Below are 20,232 nucleotides of genomic sequence, written 5' to 3'. Positions count from 1 at the left end.
AACGGCTTTTGATTTTTTGGGAATTTGATGAGACAAGGAATGGGATATGCTATTAAAAATGTAAATGTAAAAATGTAAATTTTTCATAGATCTTCTCCCTCACCCCACGGCTTCAAATTGTTCTCGAATAGCTCCGTCCAGGGCTTTTTAGGTTCATGGTATGTGCAAGGCCGGTACTGAGCGAAACGGCGCCTGGCGCGAATAAAACGTTGACACCCCTTGTCCAAACCAGCATAAATCAACTATCTAAAACCAGTAGTCGCCTAGGTAGGTGATAACTGTATTCAATAATATTCGGATGATTAAAATATTGTGTGCTAGTGGTTAATTCAAGAATTGTACATTGGCGGCCAGTGTTGCCAACTGAGATCATTTAGAGCTGGATTTAGCTCCAAATTGAGGCCGTCAGCTCCAAAAAAAGTGACTTAGCTTCTTAGCTCGTTTATCGGATAATTTTGCTCCTTTTTTATACAAAACTGATCTACAAAAAATGACAATCTAAGAGTTATTATTAGGAATCGGTTATTTTTGTGTTGAAATCTAGTTTTCATACCTAAAAAATTCTCTAGCCCCGGCATCCCCCTCCCCCCTCCCAGGAACCTGTCACTGAGAGTGGATTATTCAATAAATAAACCAATCACGTTTATTCATAAATAAACCACTCGGTTTGACAGCGGGGTGACAGCATAAATAAACCACTCGGTTTATTTATGCTGTCACCCCTTTACGGATGACGTCTGGCTTTATTTTGAAAATCATGTTGGCAACACTGCGTAGATCTAGAGGTGGGTCCAGTGAGTACTTTTCATTACTGGGTACAGTGAGTACAAGTAAAAAAAGCCGGTTACAAAATACTCAAGAATAAGTAATTCCCCCAATATTTTTTCGAACTCATGGGGAGGGGGGTAGCTAGGAAAATCCATGTCGAAAAATTCCCCACATTTTTTAATGTCCTCTGGTGCTTTTGCCGTTACTAAGTACAGTGACTGCGAGTACGACAAGTATCTATAAAAGTTACCTATTAAAAACACCTGCTAAAACCACTTGCTAAAAATACCTACAAAAAATACCTATTAAAAGTACCCATTAAAAGTACCTATAAAAATACCTGTTATAGTACATATTAAAAGTGCCTATTAAAAATACCTGTAAAAATAATGATTTCTTTATTCCAGAAATACCTGTTAAAAATACCGGTTACAAAATACTCACAAGTAATAAATACTCAATCCCAGTATAAAATACTTGTGAGTATTTTGGAGATTTGTCACAAGTACGAAGTATCGCATGAAAATACCCGGTACTTTTACTGGGTAGATAAATACGCCTCACCTCTACGCGGCAGTGTTGCCAACGAAGGCGATTTATCGCCATTTAGGCTACTCAGAACGAGGATCGGCGACGAAAAAATCTAAAAGGCGACTGGTCGCCGATTAGGCTACCACAGATTTTTTAATTTAAATGGAAAAATGTGAGGAATTTTTCGAAATAGAATTCCGTAACCACCCCCCTCCCCATGGATTTCAAAATTGTTGTGGGGAATCACATAATGTTTTTGGCTGTGCGGAATTTTTTTTCAGCGAAGTTCTGCAACAACCCCCCCCCCCCATGGATTTGAAATATTTTGTGGGGAGTACTCATTTTGAATAATTTTTGTGGGGAATTATGTTTTACAGAAATTCTCTAACAATCCCCCCCATGGATCAAGCTCACGTACAATATTTGTGGGGAATATGTGAGCAGAATTTATGCGAGCTCATTAGAATTACTGCAACTGAAATTCGGCTACAATAGGCTACTAAATGTTTGAAACATTAGGCCAAAAAACATTACAAACGGCGACATTAGGCCAAGACCCGTTGGCAACACTGCTACGCGGATCGCACATGTTCATTTATTTATGCGCAGTGTCGGGTCGGCTTTTTCTTGAGGTTAAATTATAAAATTATTGACAAGACTTGTTCACGAACTGTTTTTAATTTTATTAACAACGATTTGATACGCTGAAATAGTTTATCTATCTAATTAGCAGTAGGTAGAGTAAGGAAACTTTACCGTTATTTTTTCAGTATGTATTAAGTGCACACTAGTTAATAAAAGTAGCGTTTTGCGGATGATCGCAGTTGAAAGTGAGGTTAAACGAAAATGGCAAAATTATCGAAGAAAACTTTACCAGCTAAACCCAGTTCAAAAAAACAAAAAAAGCAAACACCCAAAAACAGTTCTTTAGACGAAAAGTCTACCATTGAAAACATTTCTACAGAAGATTTCATGTCAAATGAATTTGATCAATCCGATTCTGAGGATTCGGTTCTTCCACCCGTAAAAAGAAACAAAAAAGTACCTAAAAATAAGGTCACAGAGAAACAACCTAAAGAGAGTGATGCTTCAGAAGAATCAGATGAAGGTAAAAGAGTGATATGATTCAAAACATTCACACCCCTTACTACTGCTATTTACACTTAAAAAAAAAGATTAAACCCGCATGTTAGAAATTTACACACTTAATATGTCTTGTTTCTCTGATTTGGAACCTACATAATTTAGGAAGTTACGAAGGGAAACATCCCTTGAAAAACTTTAGTAATTGAGTTTATTTATTTATAAGTAATTCTTGTTAAATATTTCAGATTCATCAGATGACCTGGACCCTGCATTGCACGCCAAATCTCTGGCCAAGTTGAGGGACACAGATCCTGAATTCTACGCTTACCTAGAAGAAAATGACAAGAAGTTACTGAACTTTCAACTCGACTCGGATGCGTCTGATGGAGAACCATCGGAAGGCGAAGAAGAAGAAGAAGATGCAAAGAATGCTGCTCATAAACCCGACGCAGATTTACACGAAGCCAGTGATGAAAGTGACTTTGAGGTATACCTACTTTTGTTATTTTAAGTTTCTTTTCTTTGGGGTAAATTACCTCAAATGTATCCATCACTTGTGAGTGGTTTGGGGTAAAGTTTTGAGGTTGTGAATTCTGGTGTACTTGAGTCGGCGGCGGGCCCTCGCAACGCACTCGCTTGTAACTGCTGATTATTGACTGACTGACTAAATACCTCTTAGCGCTGCCGTTATGTAGGTACGAATGCGTCTAGAATAATCCAGCTAGTAGGTAGATGGGCAGTACCTACAATATTTCGCTAGTAGGTTCTAATACAATGCGTTTTGTATGGGCGAACATTCCCGAATATTCTAGTTACCTACTGCTGCAATTGTATTATAATAAGCATTTGTTTCACTTGATTATGCCATGTTTTCCTCGGCCGTCCTCGACTTCTTCAATCATCACTTCCAAGTTGTTCGTTCATCACGTATGCCTAGAGATGGCAAAATTTCGTTTTAACTAAAAAATCGAAAAAATATTTATGTTTCGAAAATAGGGCATTTATAAGTTTTCTTTGCGTTTCAAGGCATTTGAAAGTGTTTCCAGTGATTTCTATTTCGCGAATTAACGCGAAAAACGTGATTTTGGCCGTATTTCAGCTAAATTATTCTATTTAGCGAAATAGGCGCGAATTTCCCAAAAATACCGGGTATTGACTGACAGGCGTATGAGAATGAAGGAGCCCACTATTGAAATGTGCGCAATGCTATCATTCAATCAGTAATGTGCCTTTTCCATTGTTTTTTGTATTTACCTGTATTTCAAATATGCCTACTTTATTTCATTTTTGGAAGCCTGTCCAACCTCTTTTTACAATTTTGTTACTATTTTATGTGTAAATATTTAATATTTTTAATTTATTCTGTACGCTGAATTTAAACGCTTTCCGAGAATATAGCGTATTTCAGAAGTCAAAGAACCATACAAATTGGAGAAGCTGATACAGTAATATTTAGTCCAGTACAACTAAAGAAGAATTGAGAAAAATGCATAAGGAAGGTAGTTTCATGTGAATGTGCAGGGAAAAGTATTATGCCTACTTTATTTAATTTTTGGAAGCCTTTCCTACGATTTTTTATAATTTTGTTACTATTTTATGTGTAAATATTTAATATTTTTGTACTGTAGGCTAAAATTGCTTTTTGACATTACACAATTTGTGCGAAATAAATGACGCCTATTGATGTTAATCGCAATCTGCATTTGTTGTGTTTGTGTTCGACCCGTACTTAGAGTTTCCTTCCTTATTCATTTAATATTAAAATTAATTATTTATAATCTTTCACATGGAAATACTTGCAAATGAAGGTCAAACATATATTTTACCAAAAATACTTAAAATATGCGCTAAAAACATTCAGGAAATACATTTATTTCTATTTTGCTACAAAACGCTAAATTATGCCTCAAAATGCTATAAAACGCTAAATTTCCAATTGTTAATGCTAAAAAATCTGAAAATTAATGCTAAATTTTGCCATCTCTACGTATGCCTCATTTCACCAAAAATAATTGTTTGATTCTTGTCTTTTCTACCATTCACTATGTAATATCTTAAAATCAACTTATTACTGTGAATCGACTATAATTCGACTCCATATCTCACACAAGTGTAGAATTAAGAGTTAAGTCCTCCTCGGGGGTCTCTGACTTTTTCTACTATCCACTACTGTATACCATATTGTTACTTTAGAAAATCTAAATTGTATCGACTCAATATCTCATTCCAATGCAAAGATAAAGCATTAAGTCTTCCTTGGGCATTCCCAACTTCTTCGACCATTCAAAATTCAAAATCTTCTCTCTAAATACTCCTGACACTAATAAGAACAAACTTCGAAATAAGATAATATCAACAACTTTCAATGAAAATATGAAATGGGCAAAGACACAGAAAATAAAAAAGTAATGGTTGCAACTGGGACTTGAACCTATATCCTCTAGTCTTTCCCGGACTTGTTGACATTTTAAGTGTAAATAAAAATGCTTTCTTAGCGACAATTAAAAAATTTAAACCAAAAATGCTGTTGGATCAGATTTTATAAAAACATTTATTCTGAAGGTATGTGCTGATCCCATAATGTTACCTCTCTTACAAATCTTTAATATTTCACATTGGAAATTATATTAAAAAAATAATCGACTCTGGAAAATTCCCCGACTGATGGAAAAATCTCAAAGGCCCTTACACAAAAGTCTGTTCAGGCAAGAATTCTGCTTAGAGTTCGTTTTGCATTGATCAATCCTGAACAGAACACAAGAGTGTGTTGAACGCGCAGGTACATTGAACGGAATCTTGTTTAGCAACTCTGGGCATTGAATATTATTGTTAACTACTTTATACAGAAATAGTGCATCCTTATGATGCCTCCGTACACTCGTTGAATCAATTTTAAAGCACGAAGCTGCCTCTGCATAATTATTAAATCTTACAAATGACTCGTAATAAAGATATTTTAGGAATATATTTTGAATTGCTTCGATTTTGTTTATGTGGATTTTGTAAAATGGAGACCAAATAACTGATGCAAACTCCAAATGACTTCGTACGTAGGCAAAGTAGAGTTGCTTAATGATATTGACGCTATTAAAAAGTTTTGTGTTTCTTATGATGAAGCCTAATATTTTAGCAGCTTTATTTGTGATTTAATGTATATGAAGGTTATATTGTAATTTACTATCAAGTGTTATTCCGAGATCACGAATATCTGAGACTGTTGCAATGTTGTTGTTGTTTAACCACTTAATGCTTTTGAACGAGCGGTGTTCGCGGACGGCGCGTGTATCGTACCGCGATAACCCAAACACTGCTCGCGTCTTTTGACTTGTATAAACAAACAAACTGAACTCACCAGATTTTTTTATTGTTTTTTATTTTTTATTATAGTTAGTCTTGTTTTATTTTTTGAATATGGTTAAGTTTTTTTACATTTTTTATTGCTTCTGTTTTGTTTTTTTTTTTGGTCAATTTTAAATTATGTTAACTCTTTATAAAAAATAAAATAACCTGATGTTTTTAGTTTCATTTTTGTTAAAGAATAATTAAATAATATTTTATTTTTGTTTCTCAAAAAGACAATGTAATGACATTTTGAAACATTTAGATATAGTTGTTTATCATGTTTTTTTATTTTTTATTTTTTATTTTATTTATTGCACAACAGATAGATTATCCAATTACTGTACAATTCTCAATTTGACAATCTTAACACCTATGAAGATAATTATTATACAATAAAAACTTTAGGCTATTTAAAGAAGAATTATATATATCTAGTGCTTCTGAGATTTCATTCAATAGCACCATTCCTCTTGTCATGCTATTTTGTGCTAGAATATCTGTTCTGCCGTATGTTATTTTGAATAAGTCGTGTCGACGACTACGGCTGAAGTTTTCGGGCACGTGTTGTAAATTGACACAATCGTTTAGACTTTTTATTGGTTTGTATAGTTTAGCATCATCAGCAAATAATTATATTTTAGAGTATTTTATAACATTGATCAAATCATTAACATATAAAATGAAAAACAATGGTCCGAGATGAGAACCTTGTTGGATCCCAGAGGAAATTTCATTGCTGATTCGAAGCTCTTTATAGCTACTGCCTATGATCTGTTAAGTATATAAGATTACATCTCAAATATTTTGGATAACAATGAACAAGTAGACGTTTCGAATGATGTTTTGCGAAAGCTTTTCACTAAGAAGATCACGTTGTATTATAAAACAAACTTGAAAACTTTGGTTTATCGCACTGACTGCTTTTTTCTTCTATAATTCTTTGTCTAATGTATGTAATTTACGGGCAGTTCACTTCAAAACCTTAACCTCACAAATTTTGGGTCCCTCAAGGGTCTAACTTAGGACCTCTATTATTTTCAATGTTTATAAGATTCGTAAAAAATTAGTTATTTGCTGACGATATTAAACTATATACCAGTATTATGACTAAAGAGGACTCCATTCGTTTTACAAATCAATATCGATGGCATAATACTTTGCAGTAATCGAAATAAACTTTATTTTAACTAAGAGTGTAAGTGTACAATTATGTGCTTTATAAGGGCGAAGCGTACGCTGTACTTTAACTATAAAATGTCTGGCGTCTCATTAAAACATATTTCGGTATCCAAGAATTTAGGAATCACTTTTGACAAGCGTCTGACTTTTCATTCTCGTATCGATTCGGTGTGCAACACGAATGTGATTGCTAGGTTTTGTAATCTGCAACGAAAAATCTTTTTCTAATGCGGCGGTCGTAAAAATGCTTTACTTTACTCTAGTTCGCAGCATTCTCGAGAGTGACTCAGTAATATGGGGACCCGAAGACGCCTTATACTCAAATGATATAGAAAAGGTGCAATACAAATGTTAATGCGATGCCTTTACATGCGAGAGTTTGGGTACCACCTTCTGTTGGATCCCTCTAACTTTTTCGCTGCAACCCTACGTTTAGATCTTCTAGACCAGTCATACTCAACCTGCGGCCCGCCAAGTTATTTTGTGCGGCCCTCAATACATTTAATATCAGGAACATGGTTTACAAAATCTGGCATTCTATATCACGTTAATTTGAGATTAATTGCGACTTTGACGTACAGACATTGAAACCCGAAGAGGATAGTCGTTGTCGTGTCAACATCAGATCTGGTATAAGAGTGTTGCTACTGCACACGCTAGATCTATCTCCAAAAAACAAAGATATTTTTTTTTTTTTTTTTTTTATTTATTCACATTTAAACCCGCTAAACTACTTATGTAGTTTGTCGGCAGGGACATAGAGACAACATTTATACATTCATAAGATACAATTTGAACGGTACATAATTACATAAATTGATTACATTGCAGAAAAGTTTAAATAGCAGCATAAAAGCCTTATATAATAAGCAAGTAAAAATAAATGTATGAACAAATTAGTATTATCAACATAAAACATAAAAGCCTTATAAAATAAGCAAGTAAAAATAAATGTATGAACAAATTAGTATTATCAACAAGTACATCAATAGTTTCATAAATAGAGGTAGGTAGTCAGGTATTACAAAATAATTGTTTTTCCATTTTCTAAGAATATGAATTCCATTTCAGGGGCATCAGTATAGATCATTATTATCCAATAACCATTTCGTTAGATTATATTTAACATTAGCAGTATACATGTTATTATTTTTAATTGTCATTGGTAATAAGTTAAACATTTTGGGTACTATATAGTTGAAAGTTCTTTCACCATATTTATTAGTACATTTCGGAACTACCAGTCCTTCATTTTGAGTGAATTTTGTGTTATGTTTATGGCAAACTCTTTCCCTATACAATGAATCAGACAATATAACACATTGACTTACAATATTATAAAACAATAATCCTCTGACAGGTAAAATATTCAGAGACTTGTATATTAATTTAATGTTACTTCTGTGTTGATTGTCATATTTATGGATTAACAATTTTATAATGGAGTTTTGTAATGTTTGTATATAGCTTATATTAGTTTTACAAGAATGTCCCCAAGAAGTAATTCCATAACGTATAGTGGATTCAGCCAGAAATAAGTAGATTAACTTTAAAGTACTTATAGGCACGAAATATTTTATTTTATAAATCCTACCCACAATAGCTCGTAGACGTTTACAAACATTAGCAATTTGTACATCCCATTTCATGTAGCAGTCAATAGTAACACCCAAATATACATAACTTTTGACAAAATCAATGGTTTCACATGAACAGGGCTGTGCAACATTTTTATGTATGCAGTCAAATGTGTGTGTATATAATGAAGGAATTACATTACATCTGGCGTGTGGAGATCTGATGTGCATAATTTTAGTTTTTTTGGCGTTTATAAAGAGGCCTGCATCATGCGACCATTTCAGTAGGGCAATAAAATCATGTTGCATAAGGTTCATTGCAGTAACCAGATCTTCGTGCGATATTACGAGCGCCGTATCGTCTGCATATACAAAATGTTTAGCAAATGAAAACAATTTTCTCATAATTGAGACATAAATAATATAAAGGGTTGGCCCTAGAATTGACCCCTGTGCAACACCTGTTGAGATATATTTTCTTTTGCTAAATTTTTTAAGAATTTTTACTCTTATTTGTCGATCAGTTAGTAAATTTTTTAATAAAACTAGCAGCTTTCCTCTAATTCCTATTGCCTCCAGTGTTTCTTATAGTTTATTTGTATCAATGGTATCAAATGCCTTAGAGTTATCTATGAATAAAACCAACACTTGTTTTTTTAGATTTAATTCATAATTTATGTGATTTGAAAATTCCTGAAGCAGCATTTCCGTACTTTTTTTCTTTTGAAATCCATATTGGTTGGGATCCAACAAAGAGAAAGATTCTAGATATTTATTAAGTTTTATGGAAATGTATTTTTTCTAAGGCTGGCAATATGCTTATTGGCCTATAATTTTGAATATCTGTATGTTTGCCCCCTTTGTAAATTGGCCTAATGATGCTACTTTTTAGTTCATCTGGTATTACTGCTTGCGATAAAATTAAATTGATAAAGTGTGTTATAACAGGCCCTAAAATATTAATATGTGTCTTAATGTCAAACATTCGAATGTTGTCAATCCCTGGTGACTTTGAATTGTTTAATTTGCTAACAATAATATTGATTTCTTGGCAGGTAGCTCTGGGTAGGTACATACTATGTTGCACTTCATTCGGCCTGACGGTCGATGCTAAATAATCACATTTATGTATCATAGAGCTAACACTATTTGTAAAATATTCAACAAACTTATCTGCTACGGTTTCTTCATTATTCGTATTTAACATATATTTCGAGATTATTTCGTCACAACTACTTTTGGACTTGCGTCCTAATAATTTATTTATTTCATCCCAAGTTTTTTTTGTATTTCCAAAATAATTTTTGAATTTATTGTTAAAAAATGTAGACTTACATTTAATAATTTCTTTTGTCACCTTATTTCTGAAAGTTTTATATTCCAATTCAAAGAATTGATTGCTAGGAAAATTCTTCCACCTTCTGTACAATGAATCTTTTTTTTTAATGTTTTCTAAGATATTAGAAGCTATCCAAGGTTTTATTGACAGAGGTCTTTTTTTGGGTTTATAATTCATAACGATTTTACTCTGTTCATACAAATTCTTAAAGTTGTTTTTAATTTTACTATATAGTATATTGCAATCTTGTTCCTCAAGCAAGGAGTGCCACTTAAAATTATGAATGTTTTTGTCGATTTTGTTTTGCGATAAAAACGAAATTCTTTCCCCGTGTTCTGGGGCTTCTTTCCTTGCACTATATTTAATATTAACTGCAGTTAAAAAGTGATCCGCTATAGTAATATTATTACATACACATGAGGAAAGAGAATCGCTTTGTTTACATCCACTGTTAAATCGGACAAATATGTGGTCTAAACAAGTACGAGTTGCTCCAAATGGCTTTAGCCGTGTTTAGTGACTAGATCTGAATAGCCAGGTACTTCCCCACCTTCCTCTTTCCCTTCCCCACTTACCTTCAGCCTCACAACATCCCCCAATTGGGATGCCATAGTCTCACTGGCTCCAGACGGGAGCAGTTGGGACTCTTGTGAGGTATTAACTATAAAAAAAAAAAAAAAAAAGATTAACTTTTCCTGCTAAAACTGCTTCTCTAGTTACGTCACAAATACATTTGATTAAATAATTATCCGACATTATATTTTCATATGCCATAATAATAGGGTTTTGACAATTTAACAAGTCTAGATTAATATCTCCTATAAGTAAAACATTTTCTTTGGGGCTTATAGTATGCAGAATGGCAGATATTTCATTAAGAAATTGTGGTTGGCTAGAGTTGGGGGGGCGGTATATTGCTATGATGTTTAAAATACTCTTGTTTGGAAGTGTCCTAGAGCCAAGCACACATTCAAAATGATTTGTTTCTATTGTTTTCTGTTGAAATGTGAATTCATTTCGAACATATAGCAATATACCTCCTCCAGATTTTTTAGTTCGGCAATAGTTGTAACAATTAAATCCAGGAATATTATACAGACAGACAAGATTCGGTGTTATAGCCGTTTCACATAACATTAACACATGAATATGCTTCCAACAAGTATTTAAGTAGACATTCAAAGTATCCCAGTATTTATAAATCAATCTAACATTCAACTGAACAATATTAATATTTTCCATATTGTAGTTGCTATGAAACTTTAGCCAATCACAGAAATTATGAGTATTTTCGTAATCTACCTCGTCATCTTCTTCAATGTAATTAGACGCCATAATCAATGGTTGCAAAGTCCTTGGCAAGGGCAGCCTTGAAGGCCGGGCAGGAGTCCTTGTCTCCAGTCGGATGTGCAGCGGGCTTCCCAAATCTTGTACAGGTGGCGCAGACAGGCTCGGCGGTGGCTTTTGGGCAGTTTATCCGGGCGTGACCTTCGCCTGCGCAGTGTCCACATCTTTGCTGGTCCTTGCAAAACTTGAAGGAATGTCCGATCATTTGGCACTTGGAGCACACTGTAAGTCCAATGAAGTCACGAACACGGCACACATTCCAGTCCACAAAGACTTTCCCCTGCTCCACCAGCACGTGACGAATGTGGGCAGGAACCTCGAAGACCCGGTGGCAAGTTGATCCAGTTCGAGCGCCAGCAAGGTGACTTAGCTTGCAACTTTTTACTGCGAAATCTAGGCCTGCTTTGTCCTGGGCTCCTGCTAAGGCATTTTTTAGGAAGCACTCGTCCGTTAGGTCACGAGGAACGTTGAAGAAAATCACCCTTGGAAGCCGTTTTGTTGGTAATCGAGCGCTTAGAGTGTCCGAGTTTGCTAGACATGGGGTTTTCAGTATTTTATCCTGATCTTCTTGTGTTGCAGTATGGATTACAATGCCTTTGTTTCAGATACTCCTAATGCCCGTCACACGGATTCCAAGTTCTAATGGTCGTAATGTATCTTTTAGTAGCTGTTTCGTATCGTCGCTATCTTTTGTAGAATCCAGCTTTGGGAAGATGCATACAGCAGGTTTGGGGGTCCCAACGTTAAGTCCTGAGCGGTTGATTGATGGTATCATCTTCTGTGGGCCATTTTTCACAATATCGGCAAATGATAGGCTTGCTTCCGTGGCATCGGCTACTCTACGCATCACTGGTCCTAGATCCGACTCCAACTGCAATATTTTTTCTAACCTGTGTTGGTTTTCTGCTTTTTCAATCGCGATCTCTCCCTTTGCCACTATTAATTTGGCATTGACTGTTGCCAGATCAGCTTTGAAGCCCTCTCGTTCCAATAACAGCTGTGAAACTGATCTGAATACAGCGGATACATATGCGCTTATCCGCAGTTGTTGATCCTTTGAGACTCTTGACTGCTTTTCAGCAAGGACATCTTGGAGTGCTCTTAGACTTGCTTCAGTGTCGTTCAGTATCTGGACTGAGGACACTGGGATTTCACTCTCATTTTCAGACTCGTCGGAATAGTCCGATGCTCCGTCAGATTCCTCATCTTCAACCACTGGAGAAATCATTTCCGAGGCCTTTTTTTGTGATGGGGACGTCATCTTATCCAGCATTCTTTTTTTACGCCGATGGCAGCATTCATCAGGCATCGGTGGGATGGACATTTCAATGAAAACAAACACACAATCTTAGGTTGTTTTAAAACTTTCGATAAAATGTTTAGAATCCGCTAGAATAGTATTATTTTATTACTGTTTTATCAAATAACCTTTTTTGGCACTTAAATTTTCCATATAAATACTGTTTGCACACGAATTCGGAGGTTTTTTTTTGTTTTTTTGCAAGAGCAAAGTGTAAACACGAACTGCTGTCACTGCGATTATTGTTACGTCGCGTAAATATATGACAGACAAATATGCGCGCAAATAATTTTGCTCGTGGCAACCCATAAATTTTTGACAGCTCCAAAGATAAATGCGTCACAGTCACAGTATTGCCAAAAAAACGGGGGTGGTGGGTTTCATGATATTTTTTGTCATACCAGTCAGTGTTGCCAACGAAGGCGATTAATCGCCATTTAGGCTACTCAGAACGAGAATCGGCAACGAAAAAATCTAAAAGGCGACTAGTCCCTATTAGGCTACTTCAAAAACAAGTTATTTAAATCAGCCAAATCACAAATAATAATAAAAAATAAAATAAAAACATAACAAAAATCTCTTGAACTTACCTTTTAAACAAAAATACACTAATGCCGTCTGAAGTTGTCGTTTAATTTTGCCCAATTTATGACATTTCATTTTGACGTTTTGTGATTTGCTGACAGTATTTTTAGTAGCTATTTTTGACCGGTATATTCGATGGGTAATTTTGATGTGTATTTTTGACCATGGAATTCCGTAGCTACCCCCCCCCCCCCCAACCATGGATTTCGAAAAATTGTTGTGGGAAATCACATATATGATGTTTTTGGCTATGCGGAATTTTTTTTCAGCAAATTTCTGTAACAACCCCCCCCCCATGGATTTTATTAGAATTAATTTTATTTTATTGGATTTTAGCGAGTTCATTAGAACACTGATACTAGTATAGTGTTGCGGCCCGCGTAGCTTTACAAACATATGAATGTGGCCCGCAGAAGAAAAAGGTTGAGTATCATTGGTCTAGACCAGAGATGGGCAAACTTTTTAAGGAAAGGGCCAGATAAAATAAAAAATTATCTAGGCGGGCCGGAAAAAAAATTGAATAAAATAATTTTTTATAAGAGATATAAGTACTATATTTTTTAATTTTTACATCATGCATAATATTGAGTACATTATATGCTAAAATGGTAAAAAAGTAACAAAAATTGAATATTCTTTAGAAGAGTATGAAGGCGTATGTGACAGATGAAACTGTGGCTGAGTTTCTAAAAGTTTATCATAATCTGGTAAAAACTGGGATGAGCTGATTCGCAGTAGTGAAGCTAAATGGTGGTCAGTCAATCGGTTTCTAACACTGTTTTTGCGAAGCTTCATAGTAGAAAACACCTGTTCACAGATGTAGGAAGATGCAAACATCGCAATTATCTTCTGAGCGTGAGATTTCAGGTTTGGGAAACTTGATTTTGACAGGGCCTTGTAGAACTCAATTTTGGAAACGTTGAGAAACAGTTGCTTCAATTCAGTATTACATTGCAACTCAATCAATTTGAGCTGAAATTCTGGTTTGACTGATTCACAATCCATATTAAATGGCATGCTAAAAATGTCCAGGTCCTGTTCTATAACTTTGAAGTCTTGGAATCTTCGTTCAAATTCTTCATAAAGATATTTCACGCTTTTCTCATAGTTCTTAAGTTGGTCCTCCCTAACTGCAATAGTTTTTAGTCTTGGAAAATGGGTAAAGTCTTTCTTGACTAGTTGTTTAGAAAATAGATTCAATTGCATTTTGAAACTACTGATATGACCCCAAATATTATTGATTAATTGATTTCTTCCCTGGAGTTTAAGGTTCAATTTATTGATGTGACTGAGAAGATCTGTAAAAAATGCAAAGTCTGAAAGCCATACAATATCTTTCATATGTTCACATTCGTCCATTCCTTTTTCTTCCATGAAAGAGATTATTTCGTCTTTTAAATTCCAAACTCGTTCGAAAACTCGTCCTGCACTGAGCCACCTTACTTTAGTGTAGTAAAGTACATCAGAATACTCAGACTGCAATGAGTCAAGAAACTCTCGAAATTGTCTATGATTGAGTGCTCGTGAACGAATGCTATTAACAAGCTTAATAACAACATCAAGCACATGTTTCATGTCTAGAGCAGATTTACACAGAGCTTCTTGATGTATGATACAATGAAGAAACACAGCTTCGTTCCCAGGAAATGATTCCTTAAACATGCCTACGAAACCAGATTTCGTCCCTGTCATATTTGGTGCTCCATCAGTAGTGATGTTACAAATTTTGGTCAAAAGTACTTTGGTTACTTAAGGTTGAATTCCTTAAATACCGCTACAGCTTCATTGCATATGAGGCACACAGGTTTATCCTTAATATGTGTAAAACAGTATTTCCAAGTCCACTCATCTTTAAAAATACGACATTCTGAATCAACTTTACGTTTTTTACTTGCCATTGTAACGATCAAAAATGTCAAAAACACTACCAAAAAAGCACAACCATAGAAACACAAGCCAGGCATACAGCCGCAGAGGTGACTTGACACTGACTACGCACGCGACGTCGCGTCGTGACTGTCCGAACTACACTGATGAACATTGAACACTGACCTTGACAACAGAGGAAACGAAAATGGTAGCGCCCGATTCGTCCCGAACTTAGCCGAGCAAAACACGCATTGCACTTCACATCGCCATGCATTCGCCATGCTACCGATCTGCAAAGCGCGAGGTTGTGTGCAAACTAATATTAGATGCAATAATACCCTACTTAAAACACAATGAGAAGGAAACCGTTAAGTATTCTATTCTATCTACGTAGAAAATACATTTTGTTCAATTGGTAAATTGTAGTAGGGTTATTCAAAACAATGTCGCGGGCCGGATTGACTAGCCTGGCGGGCCGGACTTGGCCCACGGGCCGTACTTTGCCCATCACTGGTCTAGACGTTAGGAGAAAAATTGCAATGGTGTTAGTAGCACATAAGCTGCATTTTTAATCCTAAAATCACTTATATTGTAAATTTTGTGAAAAGTAATTGAATTTTTAGTTTTTACAATAAATAAATATGTATTATGTTCTTAAACCGTTAATTATTCATTACAATAATTTGGTTTATAAGCTTCTATAAGTTATCTCTAACTAAATTATAATTAATTAGTTGTTTGCATAAGCGGTGTCAAAATTTTTGATCGCTTATCCCTAAGACAGAAATAATTTATGGACTGTAGCAGTTTGTCCAATAAATTTTAAGTCAAAATATATATTTTATATGACACAACAGACTGAGCTACCTGACAGGCAACAATATGCATATTTAGTTACCTAAAAGTGCCGGTAGATGAAGAACTTATGAATTTATGATTTTAAGTTGTAGTTCAACTTCAAGAATAACCATGATGGTGCTTTTTATTTGTTTTGTTTTATAGGAGGAGGGTGCTGTTATTTGTAACAAGATCACATTGAAAATGGTAAAGGCATGGCAAACTGCACTGCAATCTCCCAACAATATACCACTTTCCACGCTATCCACTATTGTAAAAGAGTTCTACGCTGCCCTTCAGACTGTGTGCCAGGGAGATGAGACTGAAGAAGATTTTTTTTTTGTTTTATAGGAGGAGGGTGCTGTTATTTCTAACAAGAAGATCACATTAAAAATGGTAAAGGCGTGGCAAACTGCACTGCAATCTCCCAACAAGATACCACTTTCCACGCTATCCACTATTGTAAAAGCATTCCACGCTGCTCTTCAAACTGTGTGTGAAGGAGATGAGACTAAAGAAGAAAAGGTGTTCATAATTGAAGGTAAATAATCAATATTATTGGGTGTTACTTGTTTCTACATTAAGCAAGAAAGCTAAATGATAAAATACTTATATTGTGTAACATTTACTAACCATTGTTTATTTTTCAGGATCTGGAGTGTTCAATGCTGTCATTCAAATGTGTGTGTTGTATCTGCAACCAGCCATAAAAAAGATTCTGGGCCTACATAAAACAAATAAGGACCCAAAAAAATGCAAACGGTGGATCAAAATTAAAGGCACCCTGAAATCATATTTCATTGACATTTTCAAACTACTCGGTGGCGTTACATCTACTAATATATTGACTGTTCTGTTGAAGCACCTTCACCAAATGTCAACCTTCCTGGGGTGCTTCCCAATCTTGGCTAAAACCTTGTTCAAGAGATTGACAATACTTTGGAGTACATCGGAAGAAACTGTGAGAGTGCTGGCCTTTATGTGCATATTGCGTGTCACGAGGATGAACCAGGCCATGCTACTAGAAGGCGTCCTGAAGATGATGTACATGACGTACGTGAAAAGCAGCAAGTTCGTCAGCCCGGGCACATGGCCCTGCATACTATTCATGAGAAGATCCCTGGTGGAGATGTTTGCATTAGACTTGAATGTTTCTTACTCGCAAGTGTTCCTTTACATCAGACAGTTGGCCATCCACCTGAGGAACGCCATTGTTCTTCACAAGAAGGAAAACATTCAAGCTGTTTACAACTGGCAGTTTGTCAACTCCCTTCACCTTTGGGCGGAATTGCTCACCCTGACCAGAAACAGGCCCCAGCTTCAATCTTTGGTGTACCCGTTAGTTATGATTATAACAAACACAATTAAATTAATCCCAACTGCGCAGTATTTCCCATTGAGATTCCACTGCGTGCAAGTGCTGTTAAACCTGTCCAGAGATGCTGAAATATTCATACCAGTATTACCATTCTTGCTTGAGGTATGTTACATTTCATTTATAATTGTTTACAATAGGCAAGGGCCCAGCATCCATGTTATACAATTTCATTGATTATTTATTTTCTTTTCAGGTGCTGACATCTTTTGATTTTGGTAAAAAGAACAAAAAGGTATCAATGAAACCCATGTCCTTTGCGTGCATTTTGAGACTTTCTAAAAGCCAACTGGCCGAAAATGGATTTAAGGATGCCGCAGTTGACAGTATCTATTCGCTTCTTTTGGAATCACTAAGCATATACTCGCACACTATTGCATTCCCTGATATGGTTATTCCTTGTGTGATACAGGTAATTGAGTTATCACTAATGATTATATAAATGTTTCTAAATAACTTGGTTATTGTTCTATTAACTTCACTGTGTTATGTATGCAAAACAACGGGATTATGCAGCACTCATTTAACAGTCAGATATTACAACACACACATCATTTGGTGCGTTAGCGGCAAATAGGTTATTGTGTACTTAACATTGTATTTCAGTCTTTAACAAAATCTTTATAGTATTTTCTTAGAAATCTGCTAGTGGAGAACTAACTTTTACCACCCTATGTAAATTATTTACTGTGAATTGCCACCATCTCCACTAATATATATAAAAATATTTTATTTTAGCTAAAACAATTTTTGAAAACATGTCCAGTGGCGAACTATTGCAAAAAAGTTCGTCAGGTTGTTGAAAAGATTGAAGAAAACATGCAATTCATAGAGAAAGAGCGCAAGAGGATATCATTCCAAATTAACGATATTAAAATGATCAATGCCTGGGAAACAACGATAAAAAATAATGGAACACCTCTGCAAAATTACTTTGACAACTGGAACAAGCTTAATACCATACAGAAGAAGAAGCGAGCCAACAAAAATGAAATAATTTCTGAACAACTTCCAACAATCAAAAAGTTCAAGAAATCAAATGCCGAACCTAAGGCTGATGGTCCCGTGGACCTGTTCCCGTCCGATAGTGAGGACGAGACTAATCTTCCACATATGAATGATGATGATGAAGTACAAAGTCCTGTTAAAACTAAGAAAGAAAAGAAGATCAAGAAGAAACAGCAAGTTCAAGAACTCGAAGAAATGCTCGATAAGGCGGATCTGGTTGAAGACTTCAATATTTCTGAATGGTAAATTATTTTTTACACATGTTAATTGTTATCCTTGTGTATTTATTTATTACCTTCAATAAAGAAAATAAAATTTATTATTACAAAATGACTATTCTTATTGAAGTTCTTGAGTTCCCCCATGAGGTGATTTCTCACGAAAACGCAGCTATATAAATTAGCCAAATATTATTATTATTATTCTCTGGGCTTCTGGATTCCAATCAGGAAATTTAGTATTGGATCAACGTGGTAATGGTAGACTTATATAATTGGTCCTTGGAATCAGCACGCAGTAAGGGAATTATATTTAAGCACTGAATGTTAATCAAATATTAGTTTTTAAACATGTAAAACAAGTCGATAAAGTAATTCACCTTGTCAGGCAAGAAATAAAACATTTGAAAGTAATAAATTATATATTATAAATCCATATTGATCATGCCGCAAATCCTTACACTCATCTATTAAAGTTCATAGTCAATTTACCGGCTAATGTTAATATCTTGACCATTGTATATTGAGCAAAATACAAAAATGAAGCACTTACACATGAGCGAGCCTAATGTTTCATTCAATAGATGCCGCAAATTCTTTAGAGGATTCTAAGCTGCCATGGTTGCAGATAAATTATTTTATTTTTAGGATATTATACAAGTTAGTATTTTCACAGAAACCCAAGGCAGCTAACTGTCTGATTGACTTTTTTCTTAATCTTACATTTCTTGTTAATTTTGTGCTTTACAAGTCTTAGGCTTCCATCCATAGACATCTAAATTGATAGACTTGCCCTAACATAAAATCTGAGTTTCGTGAGCGGGAGGCAAAGCATGTGACCTATTTTTGGCACCAGGAGGGTTTCTAGTGCTTTGAATAAACTACGAAGAGCGTTCATTGAAATAACCAGACCCTGCGCTGAAAGTGAAGTAAGGCAACAGTTTGCAGCGCAGTCCATTGTGAGACTTATCTGCACAGTATCAGTATCGAATCACCTGGCTTAGGATGCTAAAAATGAGTGAGGTGGAAAAATTATTGTAAGTGTCTAACTAAATATTTAATTTTGGAAACAAGCTTGAACTTTTGTTTACCCAATTTGGGATTTGTAGTTAAGTTTTTCACGCAGCCAGCAATAAGACTAGTTATTCGTAAGCAGATTTTATTTTTGAGGACTAAATAGTGATTATTACAATGCGAGTTGTCTGTATAATGTCACATTAATTTATTGACAAATCATGGAAAGGGAGACGGTCTGCCGCCTCCTCGCACTGCACAACTTGTTTTGTTCCCCTTTCCCTGATTAGCTGGTCTATCAATTCGAATGTCTATGCTTCCATCTTATATTTGTTGAAATGTAATATTATCAACTTAAACAAAATAATATTATATTATAAACTCACAGTAATGCTCATTTTTGCCATCAACAAAATATATTCTTAAAACTACACATAGTTGGTACATTGATATTACAAATATTTTTGTTTAAGAGTTATCAAAAATTAAAAAAAGCATCACAATAATTCAAAAAGTTTAATTTACACGCACAATGATATTTGATGAGTATTTTGTTAGTTAACCGTTCGTACACAAGACCTAATTAGGCCCTTCCTACACAAGGCTATCCCTTAAGTTGTATCCGATACTTTGTCGCTAACAACATGCATTGTGACCAAATGTCTGACACAAGTCACAATGAGACTTAGTTTTGCTTACTATCGTTACTGAAAAAAAAATTGTCAACAGAAAATAATGGGTTCATCCCTGTATAGAAAGTAATATTAACTGCAGACTGTTGCAGAAAAATAATTAACACCAAACAGATGCTAAATTCCTTAAGACGGGTTGTTTCGGAGAATTTGAACAATTCATAA

At 35.1% G+C, this 20,232-nt stretch overlaps 1 protein-coding gene across 1 annotated transcript; it reads left to right on the top strand.

Annotated features, from left to right (window-relative positions):
• Positions 1–1,888: 1,888 nt before the first annotated feature.
• Noc2 (Nucleolar complex protein 2) lies at positions 1,889–18,465 on the top strand. Its single transcript, XM_089631379.1, has 6 exons — positions 1,889–2,407; positions 2,631–2,872; positions 16,112–16,301; positions 16,411–17,240; positions 17,332–17,547; positions 17,874–18,465. The coding sequence occupies exons 1-6, from the start codon at positions 2,146–2,148 to the stop codon at positions 18,387–18,389; spliced, it is 2,256 nt and encodes a 751-aa protein (XP_089487505.1). The 5' UTR covers positions 1,889–2,145; the 3' UTR covers positions 18,390–18,465.
• The last annotated feature ends 1,767 nt before the right edge of the window (positions 18,466–20,232 follow it).

This window comes from Hesperophylax consimilis, chromosome 4 (assembly GCF_061612785.1).
Source record: "Hesperophylax consimilis isolate HC1 chromosome 4, BYU_Hcon_1.0, whole genome shotgun sequence".
NCBI lineage: Eukaryota > Metazoa > Arthropoda > Insecta > Trichoptera > Limnephilidae > Hesperophylax > Hesperophylax consimilis.
The sequence above is the reverse complement of the archived record's forward strand: the minus strand, read 5'-3'. Positions and strand labels throughout refer to the sequence as shown.